This window comes from Etheostoma cragini, chromosome 13, assembly GCF_013103735.1.
Source record: "Etheostoma cragini isolate CJK2018 chromosome 13, CSU_Ecrag_1.0, whole genome shotgun sequence".
NCBI lineage: Eukaryota > Metazoa > Chordata > Actinopteri > Perciformes > Percidae > Etheostoma > Etheostoma cragini.
The window spans coordinates 26,115,180-26,127,858 of NC_048419.1; the positions used below are offsets into that span (position 1 = coordinate 26,115,180).

General features: G+C 44.5%; 1 protein-coding gene across 2 annotated transcripts in view; it reads left to right on the plus strand.

Moving 5' to 3' along the window:
• The window catches only part of mat2b (methionine adenosyltransferase II, beta), a 10,218-nt gene extending 6,697 nt beyond the window's left edge, over positions 1-3,521 (plus strand). For both annotated transcript variants that reach the window (XM_034890544.1, XM_034890543.1), the window contains 5 exons: positions 848-962; positions 1,406-1,558; positions 2,346-2,536; positions 3,036-3,149; positions 3,310-3,521. In XM_034890544.1, coding sequence (XP_034746435.1) covers positions 848-962; positions 1,406-1,558; positions 2,346-2,536; positions 3,036-3,149; positions 3,310-3,483 — 747 coding nt within the window. In that variant the 3' untranslated portion in view covers positions 3,484-3,521. The remainder of the gene's footprint in view (positions 1-847; positions 963-1,405; positions 1,559-2,345; positions 2,537-3,035; positions 3,150-3,309) is intronic.
• Positions 3,522-12,679: the final 9,158 nt, after the last annotated feature.

A 12,679-nucleotide genomic window follows, 5' to 3' on the forward strand; every position in this document is an offset into this window, starting at 1 on the left:
TGGTTTCCTAGGCTTGTTTCCTCTCCTTAGCAGTGGTTTCCTAGCCTTGTTTCCTCTCCTTAGCCGTGGTTTCCTAGCTGCTATTGGACCATGAAGGTCTGATCCAGTCTCCTCTTACCAGTTGTTCTAGAGATGTTCTTCATGTTGCTGCTAGAACTCTGTGTGCTATCATCTGCTTTCTAATCTGAGCTGCGGTTAACCCTTGTGTTGTCCTCAGGTCAAATTGACCCGTTTTCCTATATTAATGTTCTTTTTAATTACCCAAAATAACATGATTGATTCCAAACAACACTCTTTGGGAAGTACAAATCTCTACTTTCGTTAATTTTGGGGCATCTTCTTCAACTTTATAGCATTTGTAAAAAAAAACATTGACGTGTTTTTGAAATAGTATTGAGTAAAAGTTGACATATTCCAGTCTGTGATTATCCATCAACATCCTTTCTTTTGATTTTAGTCTATATAATTCCTCATTCTGCTTTTCTAACTCAAACATTAGGTATAACTTCCTATAAATGAAGTTTATAACCAGTTTTAAACCATTTCAGGGATTACCTCATGAAGCTCATTGGCAGAACACCAAGGGTTTGCAGCACTATCAAAAAAGCAAAGGGGGGGGGTACTTTGAAGAAACTAGAATATAAGAAATGTTTTCAGTTATTTCTACTTTTTTGTTAAGCAAATTTCCACATGTGTTCATTCGTCCTTCAGTGAAAATCTACAATGTAAATAGTTATGAAAATAAAGGCAACACATTGAATGAGAAGGTGGGTCGCAAACCCTTTACCTGTACTGTGTGTGTGTGTGTGTGTGTGTGTAATTTAATGGATATCTGAATGTGTTTCAGCCTGATGTGGTGGTCCACTGTGCAGCAGAGAGACGTCCAGATGTTATGGAGAGAAACACTGAAGCTGCTGTTAATCTCAACGTGCACGCCACGAGCACGCTCGCCAAGGAGGCCGGTACGTGACGCCATGATGTCATCTTGTTACAGTCTGATGTTCTGCTGCATCACAAACTGTCTGAGCTGAACTAACCAACTAAATAACTAACCAGCTTACCCTGTCTAAGCACTTACAACCCTGTCCTACTATCTATCTAACTAACTAGCTAACCCTAACTGTCTGAGCAGTGTTACTGCAGCTGCATGCAGAGATCAATTCAATTCAATTTTATTTATATAGACAACAATAGTTATCCCCCAGGTCTTTCCATAAAGAGCAGGTCTAGACCAGACTCTGGGATGTTATTTATCTCCCAGGTCTTTCCATAAAGAGCAGGTCTAGACTGGACTCTGGGATGTTCTTTACAGAAACCAAACAGTTCCATTAAGAGCAAGCACTAGGCCACAGATAAGCGTTGTGATTGGTTGAATGATGATGATGATGATGTCATGTACCTGCAGCTGCGTGCGGAGCCTTCCTGCTCTACATCAGCACGGACTACGTGTTTGACGGGAGGAATCCTCCGTACGGAGAAGACGACGCTCCCAGCCCTCTCAACGCCTACGGACGCAGCAAGGTGGAGGGAGAGAGAGAGACACTTCGACACTGTCCAGGTACCTGTCTGTGTAGACACTGTCCAGGTAGCTGTCTGTGTAGACACTGTCCCGGTACCTGTCTGTCTCTCTCTGTGTAGACACTGTCCCGGTACCTGTCTGTCTCTCTCTGTGAAGACACTGTCCCGGTACCTGTCTGTCTCTCTCTGTGTAGACACTGTCCCGGTACCTGTCTGTCTCTCTCTGTGTAGACACTGTCCCGGTACCTGTCTATCTCTCTCTGTGTAGACACTGTCCCGGTACCTGTCTATCTCTCTCTGTGTAGACACTGTCCCGGTACCTGTCTGTATCACTCTGTTTAGACACTGTCCAGGTACCTGTCTGTCTCTCTCTGTGTAGACCCTGTCCAGGTACCTGTCTGTCTCTCTCTGTGTAGACCCTGTCCCGGTACCTGTCTGTCTCTCTCTGTGTAGACCCTGTCCCGGTACCCATCTGTCTCACTCTGTTTAGACACTGTCCCGGTACCCGTCTGTCTCACTCTGTGTAGACACTGTCCAGGTACCTGTCTGTCTCTCTCTGTGTAGACACTGTCCAGGTACCTGTCTGTCTCTCTCTGTGTAGACACTGTCCTGGTATCTCTCTCCTCTCTCTCTGTAGGAACCTTCCAGTTACCTCTCTGTCCCTCCTAATCTGTAAAGGGATACAGGCAGAAGAAGCTCCCGGTGTGGAGAACAGCATTGCCCAGTAGAGAGACAGTTTAACTGATTCTCACCTGTGTGTGTCTCTCTCTCTCTTCCTGCTTGCTTGTCTCCCTGTCTCTCTCCCTGCCGGCCTGTCTCTCTCTCAGGTGCGGCGGTGCTGCGGGTGCCCGTTCTGTTCGGGGAGGTGGAGTCTGTGACGGAGAGTGTTGTGACGTCTCTGTGGCTTGACGTCCAGAACGTCTCCGAGGTGTCTCTGGATCACCGTCTGCAGAGGTTCCCCACGGACGCCAGAGACGTGGCCGCCGTCTGCAGGAAGCTGGCCCAGAGACAGAGACAGGTAGGGGCTGTCTGTCTGAGACAAAAGCTCTGTCTCCGTCCACGTGTCCATCTAATGATCTGGAGTTGGTAAAACCTCCTGAGAATAAATCTGGTGAAAGTGTGTTTCCATCCAACGGCTTTACAGCCAATAAGAACCTGTGGTGATGACATCACCATCCAACGGCTTTACAGCCAATAAGAACCTGTGGTGATGACATCACACGCTGTTTTAGGGTTAGACGGGGACATCTGATTGGTTGGAGACATTTTAAGGTGTTTCCATTAATTTACACTGAATCACACAACCGACGTCTACCATCACATGACCAGTATGGGACAACATCACATGATCAATATGTGACAACATCACATGATCACGTCTTCCATCGTCCCGCGGCTTGTCCCAACCTTTGTCGGCAATGTTACTGATCTAGATGCTTGTCTCTCTCTCTCTCTCTCTCTCTCTCTCTCTCTCTCTCTCTCTGTCTGTGTGTTGCCCCTCCTGTCTTTCTCTCCAGGACCCATCCATCAAAGGAATCTTTCATTTTTCAGCTAAAGAACAGATGACCAAATATGAGATGGCCGTCGCCATGGCAACAGCCTTCAACCTGCCGTCCAACCACCTCATTCCTGTAAATACATATTTTCATATTCTACGTCTACCTTCATTCATATAATTGATCACAATGTAACATGTTTGTGTTATTAATATATCTGTCGGTCTGTGTGTTTCTCTGTCTGTCTTTCTGTTTGTCTGTTTGTTTCTCTGTCTGTCCGCCTGTCTGTCTGCAGCTGACGGAGCAGCTGCCGGCTGCGATTCTTCGACCAATCAACAGCCAGTTGAACTGTTGTCGTCTGGAGCTGCTGAACCTGAGCGTGGAGCCGCGAGCGTTCACCTCCGCCATCACAGACTGTCTGTGGCCCTTCACACCGGACAAACGCTGGAGACAGACGGTCTTCCACTGACCTAGAGAGAGAGACAGGCAGACAGACAGGCAGGCAGACATATATTCAGTTTTTTATGGTGAGGTACTGTATGAATAAGGTCATTTTACTTAAAAACTACTGATTTGTTTTTCAGGGCGAGGAAAAAGTCTGTCATTAGGGAAGATATTTATTAATTGGGATTTTACGGTGTCCTGCAGAGGACAAACATGTGCGTCTGGTCCCAGATGATATTTAGTAGATATATAGCGTCTGGTCCCAGATGATATTTACTAGATATATAGCGTCTGGTCCCAGATGATATTTACTAGATATATAGTGTCTGGTCCCAGATGATATTTACTAGATATATAGTGTCTGGTCCCGGATGATATTTACTAGATATATAGCGTCTGGTCCCAGATGATATTTACTAGATATATAGTGTCTGGTCCTGGATGATATTTACTAGATATATATAGCGTCTGGTCCCAGATGATATTTACTAGATTGTACAGTAGCTCATGTAAAGACTCACCATTTTACAATAAACTCAAGTTCTGAATCTGAGCTCTGAGTCATTCTTGTAGCTTTTTGCTAACAAGCTAGCGGTCCCTGAAGTCTCTTTTGGGTCTTTCTAGCCTCTACAGGTGGTTTTCTATCCAGCCTGGAACTCAGACCTTTTTTGGGGTCGTTGAGTATTAGATCCATAGTGTTACATCCAAGATTTATCCACTTAATAATATTCCATAATTCATCAGGTAAGGGTTAGGTTTAGGGGGTTAGGTAAACAACTGGGTAGTTAGATGGGGAGTCAAATGGCGGTTTTCCACTGCGTGGTATCTACTCAACACCCCTCGACTCTACTCGCCTTTTTTGGTTTTCCATTACAAAAACAAGTCCCTGGGACCTGCTACCAGGGACTTTTTTTAGTACTACCTCAGTCGAGGTTCCAAGCGAGCTGAGGCGAGCTCAAAAGGTGACGTGAAAACCTGCAGACTCCTGGTTGGTCGGATCACTGCGTTGTTAGCAGACAAGAGTGCGGAGTGTGTGTCCAGAACAAATGGACATTTAAAAAAACAAATCTAGGCAGACTCCGACAGATTATCTACTCTCTGCACTATTCTCACTTATCAACTGATCAATATTAAGGGCTGTTAGGGGCTTTATGTCGTTTCCAATATTGCACACTGTTACTTTAAAAAAACAAGACAAGTTATCAAAGAAAAGTTTTTATTTAGCTTTTCAAGTAGCGCATCAAACCCTCGCGGACATCCTGGTCTTCTTCCTCTGCACCCTGTGACAGTGTCCACCCGGCTCTGCTGGCCCAGATGCATCCCAGTCGTTGTCATAAGTCTCTACATGACTCTCATAAAGATTATACGAAGTCCAGCAGGTCAGAACCGGAGATCTCACCGGTCGGACGTCGCCCACCAGACGGTCTGCGGCGGCGGTTTTGCAAAGCGTGAATGCTCTGAAACACAAACAGCACACATGTTGGTGTGTAATCATGGTTGCTAACGTTCATGTACTTTATATAACGCTAGCGTATAGCGTTAGTAAATACTGACCGGGGCCCCTAACACATGCTAATGTTAGCTAACGTTACCAGGAAACTTAACTTACCCTTCTGTGTCGGCGAACAACCGTCATGTCGACGTCTGAACTCCGGTGGAATTCCCAAAGTCCTGTTTTTTTTAGCGGTGTTTTTTGTTGCTTCCTTCAGCTTCTTTTGAAACAAAACTTTTCTTCTGGCTTTAGCGAGTAGCCGACGTGCTGTTGTGAGTCGCGTTGAAAATGACTTCATCACGCGTAGCTATGGTGACCAGCCACGCTAAGACATTACTCATTTTGCAATGGAAAACGAACGTAGAAAGAATTGTGTCGAGTAGAGGCGAGTCAAGGCGTGTCGAGGCAAGCTGTTACCAGTAGTGGAAAAACGCCAAAAGGCAGATGCACGGGCTGGCGCACGTCAGTATATGTCCTCTACGGAAGGTAGTTTTGTTAGGGTTAGGTTAGGGTAAAAACGCGCGGCCCTGGATGGGCGCTGCAAGGGGTACGGGCACAGGGGGGCCACTGGTAAATATATTAAAACCAATATTTGACATAAAATTTATTTAAAAATAACATTTAACATTAGTTCTAAAATACTGTCTGAATTACTTCCCACTAAGGATAAAAAGTACACATACCATAAAAAAATTGTAAATAAGTGCTTTGGTAAGAAATGTGTTTAAAAGGTAAAAAGTGCCACACAATAATAAATAAATAATAATAAAACATTTAAAATACATCATAGAATAAAACCGCACTGTTAGTAACATGCTTAAAACCGATGGTATGTGTATCATCATGTTAAAATCCAGAGCAATTCATGTTGCAAAACAAGATAATAAGTATTAATGATACCATTCAAATATAACATATAAACACCCGAGAGTAAAAATCATAAAGGACCACCAAGGCATCTTTAAATAACTATTTAAGAAATTAAACAAATAATAATCTGTCTACATGTAGGGCAGGCCCCTCCTGCAGGCAAAAATCGTTACCTAAAAAGAGAATAAAATCTAGAAAGAGTTATACAGAATAAAAAAGTAAAAAAATAGAAAGAATGGAAAAAGAAGGGAAAGAGAGCATGTAGAGGGGTTAAAGCGCTGGTTCTGATGCGCTGCAGAGGAGGTCCCAATAAAAACTGAGGAGAAAGGAGGCCAGAACAGTGGGAGGGAAGGGTTTCTGGAAACTAAAAACTCAATTAAAAAGTGAAGTGGACCCATGTCCGTATCTTTATTCAGACCCGTAGGGTCTATGTTTTTTTTTTAAATGGATCCCCTTCCTCTCCGCTGCCCGAGGCTGACTGGTGGTCCAGGTTCTGTTGCTCTCCAGGTCCCTGCTCTGACCCTTGGTCCATGCTCTGACCCGTGTTCCAGGCTCTGTTGCTCTTCAGGCCCATTGTCTGAACCCTTTGAGGGCCGTGGAGTTTAAAATGTGCATATAAAACAGTTGTGCCATCGCCCTTACTTAAAATGTATTGATGTTGTTTTATCCTTAAATAAAGAGCGTTTCTTGTCTCCCCCACGTAAAACTTATGGCAGGCCCTGCACCTGATTGCATAGACCACATTGATGGTGGTGTGCTGCAGGCTCTACAGTAGGGGTTAAAAATGTGGGGGAGACAAATAAAACCGATACCTGAACCTGGAAGCGCTTCCCTAGGGTCCGTGTTCTTGTTCAGGTTTGTGGGAACTAACATGTCTTTTAAGTTTTTGTTTCTCCTGTAGGCGGAGATCATGCGGCAGTCCCTCAGCACGTCGCACTCTTCCCCCGCCCCCCGGAAGTTCCTCTTTATTTCTGGCTTAAGCTTCTCAGATTCTCTGAGTAGGTACCGACCAAGGGGACGAGGGTCGAGCCAGACGGCTGGATGGTGCTGGTCTGGCTTCTGTTTGTGAGACCGCCGCTTACCTCCGCCTTGATACCTCTAAGGAAGCGCCTTGAGTAACCCCTCAACCTCATCGCACTAAAAAGTGTCCTGGTGGCCTCCTCCACGTGCTCCGGGAAGGTGCAGATCCTGTGGAAGCGCATCAGCTGGACTTGCTGAGGCCTCTGTACGTGTGCTTGGGGTGGTAGCTGGTCTTATGAAGGAGTGCATGGCGATCCGGGTCCTTGAAATACACCTTAGTGGCTGGTGTCTTCGACTGGTCGCCTGACTTGTGGAAGAAGACCCTCGTATCGAGGAACTCCACTGTAACGGGTTGAAGGGTGTGCTTGAGTTTTATTTTTGGGTGGTGTGAGTTGAGGGTGTCCAGGAAAGTCAGGAAAGTCGGTTCTGTATTTCCCATAAGACGAAGATGTCGTCCAAGTACCGGAAATAGAGCAGAGGGTTGATGGAAAGCGGTTTCCTCCCAATGGGCCAGGTAGATGTCTGCGTACGACGGGGAGTACTTCCGGCCCATTGCACACCCACACAGCCGGAGATAGTGTTTATTGTTGAAGGTGAAGTTGTTCCGGGTGAGTGTGAGATGAAGTAACTGTAAAATATGGCTATCTGGTCTGGATTGGTCAGGGTGCTTATTAAAAATGTGTTTTATGGCAGAGAGGCCAAGTGAAGTTTCATTAGTGTACAGTGAGTCTATATCAATTGTAAAGACGAGAGTGTGACCGGGTACCTGGAGGTTCTTTATTTTATTAACAAATTCATATGTGTTCTTGATGTAGCTGGGGTGCAGTTTAGAAAGTGGGTCAATGAAGTGGTCTATGTATTCTGTGATGTTGTAGGATTCTGATCCGCAGTTGCTGACTATTGGTCTGCATACCGGAACAACAAAGGGGACTGTTCAAGTCACAGGAGGTTTGTGGATCTTTGGGAGGAGGTAGAAGAGGCGAGACCTGGGCTCATCCAGACCGTCCAGGTATTTTTTCTGTTTAAAGTTAAGGAATTTGTTTTGGTAAAGTTTGTCTGTAATGTCCCTAATAAGTGTTTGTGTTTCTATTTATAATGTGTTGGTAAGTGGTCTATAATATGTGGTGTCATTTAACTGTCTGTTGGCTTCTAAAATGTAATTGTTCTCGTCTTGAGTAACTATTTTGGCCCCCTTTGTCTGCAGGTTTTATGACTATGTGTTTGTTATTACCAAATGAATTGATAGTCTGTTTGTGTTCCTGACTAATGTTGGGTGCTCTCTGTGGAAAGGGGCGCCAATGTGTGAGTGCTTGGTTGTTTTTAATGATTACTTGTGCTATTTCTGGTGATATTGTGCCCGAGTGTGGTTCCCAATGGGACGGTCCGGTGAAGAGCACAGGTTCCCGCCTCTGTTCTCCCTGAAAGTGATCCGGGAGTTTAAGCCTCCTGTGAAAGGTGTGTAGGTCCCCCCTGAGCTCCGGCCGGGTGGGAGGTTTGGGTGTAGGGATGAAGGTGAGGCCCTTTTCCAGGATCTCCTGCTCTGCAGGCGTGAGGGAGAAAACAGCAGAAAGATTAGTTATGTTTGACTGGGGGGTTGGACTGTGACAGTTGGTCCCCGTTATTAGTTTAATTGTTGTTTCCACTACTTGAACAACATCTCGGCCGTGTCTGCTGTCCATTGGATGTGGTCTCTGGCTGTCCGGAAAAGAAGTGGATTGATTTCTGCGAGGAAGGTATATTTTGAGGTTATTGCATTATTGAGGGTGGTTAGTAGTGCCTGCTGGCTTGGATTCAACCTGTTGGAAAACAGGCTGAAAGGATGACGTGCTGTGTGTCTGGTTGTGGGTGTAGTTTTTTGTGGTGGAAGGTAGCTCCGGGGTAACTGTCAACCTGTATGTCTGGGTCTGTGAAGGATGGGATGTGTGAGAGGACGGAGTCCCCCAAAAAGAGGGTCCCCTTTCCCACCTCCAGCGACCAGTCCTGTATTTTTCTAAAGGTGCGTGGGTGTGTGTGTGGTTCCACAAAACTGCAGGACAGCCCCAGTCAATGAAAACACACACAGAATCCGCAAAATGGAAAACCCGGCTGCATATAAAAAAGGAGGGTAATGACCTGTGGAAAAACAACTTTTGAAAATAAAAAAAAAAGGCTGTTTGAATTGCCCAATAACAAACACTCGTCCACAAAAATAAACAATGAAATGAAAGAAGAGAGGGATTAAGAAAGTTGAAGAAAGAAATAGAAGGGCAGGCTCCATAAAACTGTGGAATAAAATGTTAGTGAGGTTAAAAAGAACTTAGAACTCACAGTTTCAGAAGCCTTTTGTCAGCTAAGGCCATTTTCCAAAAGAAAGGGGCCCCCCTTCGGGCACCCCCTGGGCCCAAACAGTCTTTAATCAATTAAAAGGGGATAAAAAGCCATCCTGTATAGGTGGTAAGTCTGAGATCTTCAGTGTGACACGATATATTTATCTTTCAAAGACTCAACCGTTAGATGTCCTGGCTTGTCGGCTGGTTGCAAAACGATAAGAATCCTCCTTAAAATTGGGCTGTAGCAGGTTAAAGTCCTCCTGGGACTTTAAAAGCAATCAATGCTTTAAAAAAATGTTAAAATTCCAGTAAAAAAGGGTCCATTAAAGGCTTTTAATCATGTTAAGTGCACCATCAGTGTTTGTGTCTGCAAAATGCCTCTCCTATCTTTATGTTGTCAATGTCTATTTATTTATATAGCATTTTAAGTAACAATTGGGTTGAGCAACGTCATTTACAACGTTAAAAACAACAATACTACACAATTGAATATAGAGTACATCACTAAGAAAAATAATAGATTGGAAGGAGACAGTCCCAGTTTACACACAGATTTAAAAAATGTGCATTACCAGTCCCGTTAGTCAACTTCTGATGACAGGTGACATCGGTAAGCTAAACTGTGTGTGTGTGTGTGAAGAGCAGAGTTCATCTGTTAGGTTGAATTACACAGTGAAATTCCTCTGCCTCACGTGGTGAATACATTTTCCCGGGATGTACCATTCTCATCTTGCAGGGATCCAGTTTAAATCCCCGGAATTTTCCCACGTCGAACAACCTTCTGGCTGTGTTAAACTCCCGGCACTGCTGCTTAGTGTCTGCTGAGAAATCCTGTACAAAAGGGAGCTAATGTCCAGAAGCATATGAGAACGGCTGCCAAGGTGCGATGTACCCTTTCCAATCCGGGGTCTGGTCCTTGAAAAGCCACAGCCACTTCAGTAACATTCCCCGGATAAAATGCAGCAGGGGTTGTTTACCCTCTGAGCCTTTCCATACGTAGGTTCTTACTCCTGCTTTGGTTCTCCAGGTTGTCAGTCCTTTTCTCTAGGTATGTCAGTCATTTTACAGTTGAAGCCGATTCCGCCTGTACTTTCTGCATTGGTCACGTCTTTATCATTGGCGTCCACTTTATTCCAAAGTCCGAATGGAGCGACTTTAGCTCTGTTAGCACATCTGCTACATCGTCCATGTTGCTAGTGTGCACACGTTCAGGTGCTGATGCTGCATTGTGGGATGTCGATTTAGAAGATTGGGCAAAGATTTTGCAATACTTTGTTGTATGAGAAGTTGACATTGTCGACATTAAGATGGAAATGTCTATTCCAAGACCCTATCTAGGGGGAAAAAAGGATTTATTTTTTCACAGCTACCATTTTCGTCAGGTCACGTGACCTCTCCCCCTCTGTGAGTGACATTAGATTATTGCAAGCCCTTTGATGCTGTTCTTCAATTTTTCAATCAAGAGGGAGACCAGGGGCGGCTAGCCAATAGCCCCCCCCAGGAGCAAGACCAGTTTCTGAGCCTCCCACAATACAGTAAATAAAAACATATATAAATAAATAATGTAGACAAATTGTCACTATTAGTGTTTGAAATATAAAATGCACTAATTTAATAATTTCTGAAATCTTATCAACATGTTTTTCATTGATCTTTTACAATCAAATCCAGGCTGTGGGTAAATCAAAATTGATTTGACAAGGTATTTGGCATTGTTGCATTACTTATAAAATATAGTAGCACTAAAGTTACAAGTATGGCTACAGGTAGTGATGGGCCAATGAAGCTTTGGTGAAGCACTGAACCACTTAGAAGAATTGTTATGAAAATAGGTTTATTACTAAAAGCTTCAGCAACAGCGACCTCGTCTGGTGAAGTGCCAAGGCTGCATCTAAATCATCCCGGCAAGGTAGTGGACAGGAGGCTTTAGACTAGTCACACACACATACACTAACAATGGGATAGCATTCTTTTTAAAATAAAGATCGATGAATTTGTGCATTGGGGAAACAGGGGATGTGCCTGAAAATATGGGTCAAGTTGAGTGTGCTTGTGTAACTATGGCCAGGGGGTATGTGGGATAGGGAACGCTCAACAATTTTTCTTAAGGAACGATATTCTTTCCACACTTTTTGGACTGAGCTTGCTTCTTTTTTGCTCACATCATCTGCACATTTAGAGAAGTTTTATGGTTAGCCAGTTTAAAAAGGCGGGGTACACATTTTGGGGATTTATCCAGTGTCTAGTGGGTCTAAAGATCTTTCCAGCGGTGGAGTTTTTGTGTTTGGACACATCTTCTCATTCAATGCATTGTCTTTATTTTCATGACTATTTACATTTAAGATTATCACTGAAGGCATCAAAACTATGAATGAACACATATGGAAATATGTACTTAATCAAAAATTGTGAAATAACTGAAAACATGTCTTGTATTGTAGTTTTTTTAAAGTAGCGACCATTTGCTCTGATTACTGCTTTGCACACTCTTGGCATTACCTTGATGAGTTTCAAGAGGTTGTCACCTGAAATGGTTTCCCAACAGTCTTGAAGGAGTTCCCGGAGATGCATAGCACCTGTCGGCCCTTTTGCCTTAAGTCTGCGGTCCAGCTCTCCCCAAACCATCTGGATTGGGTTCAGGTCCAGTGACTGTGGAGGCACAGCACTCCATCACTCTCCTTCTGGGTCAAATGGACATTACACAGATTTCCACTGGTCTAATGTCCTTTCCTTGTGTTTCTTGACCCAAACAAATCTCTTCAGCTTGTGGCCTCTCCCTAGCAGTGGTTTTCTAGCTACTATTTGACCATGAAGGCCTGATTCGCGCAGTCTCCTCTTACCGGTTGTTCTAGAGATGTGTCCGCTGCTAGAACTCTGTTCAGTACAGTTTAGATATCCGGCACATTAGAGGCAGTGATAACGTAATGGCGGATGCTTTGTCACGTGCCCCTGTTGATTAGAGTCGAAGGTTGCTCTGTCTAGTTCTGTCTGTCTTTGCTTCTGTCCTTTTAATGTTTCCTTTGCAGGTGCCTGGTTGCTGTGATGGGGCGCGGGGTTGGTGGACACAAATGGATCACTTCTGTTGAGTCTTTTGGGGGCCCATATCTTATGGGGGGGGGGGGTGTTATGGCCCCTGCGTAATTTTGTCCTTCTCTGATTAGGTTGATCGTGGACACCTGTTGGCCCAGTGGCTGCTGATTCTTTAAAGCCTGGTGCTAGTGCTGAATGGACTCTCTCTCTGATGCCACGTCCCCGTCAGCGGAGGCGTCCCCCATCCCGGATGTTGCTTTTGTGTTTCATTTTCTAGTTTATGTCAATAAATTACTTTTGTTATACTGTCATATGTGGTGCGTCTCCATATTTGTCACGGTCCGAGAGCCAGGTCGTGACAATGGTATTCATCTGCTCTCTAATCTGAGCTACTGATAACCAGTGGTGTAGTGGTAAAAAAAGAGGTGGGTAAACTATAAATTCTGTGATACGGTGGACCACGACGTGATCACCGATAAGGGGGGCCACGGCCTACCGGT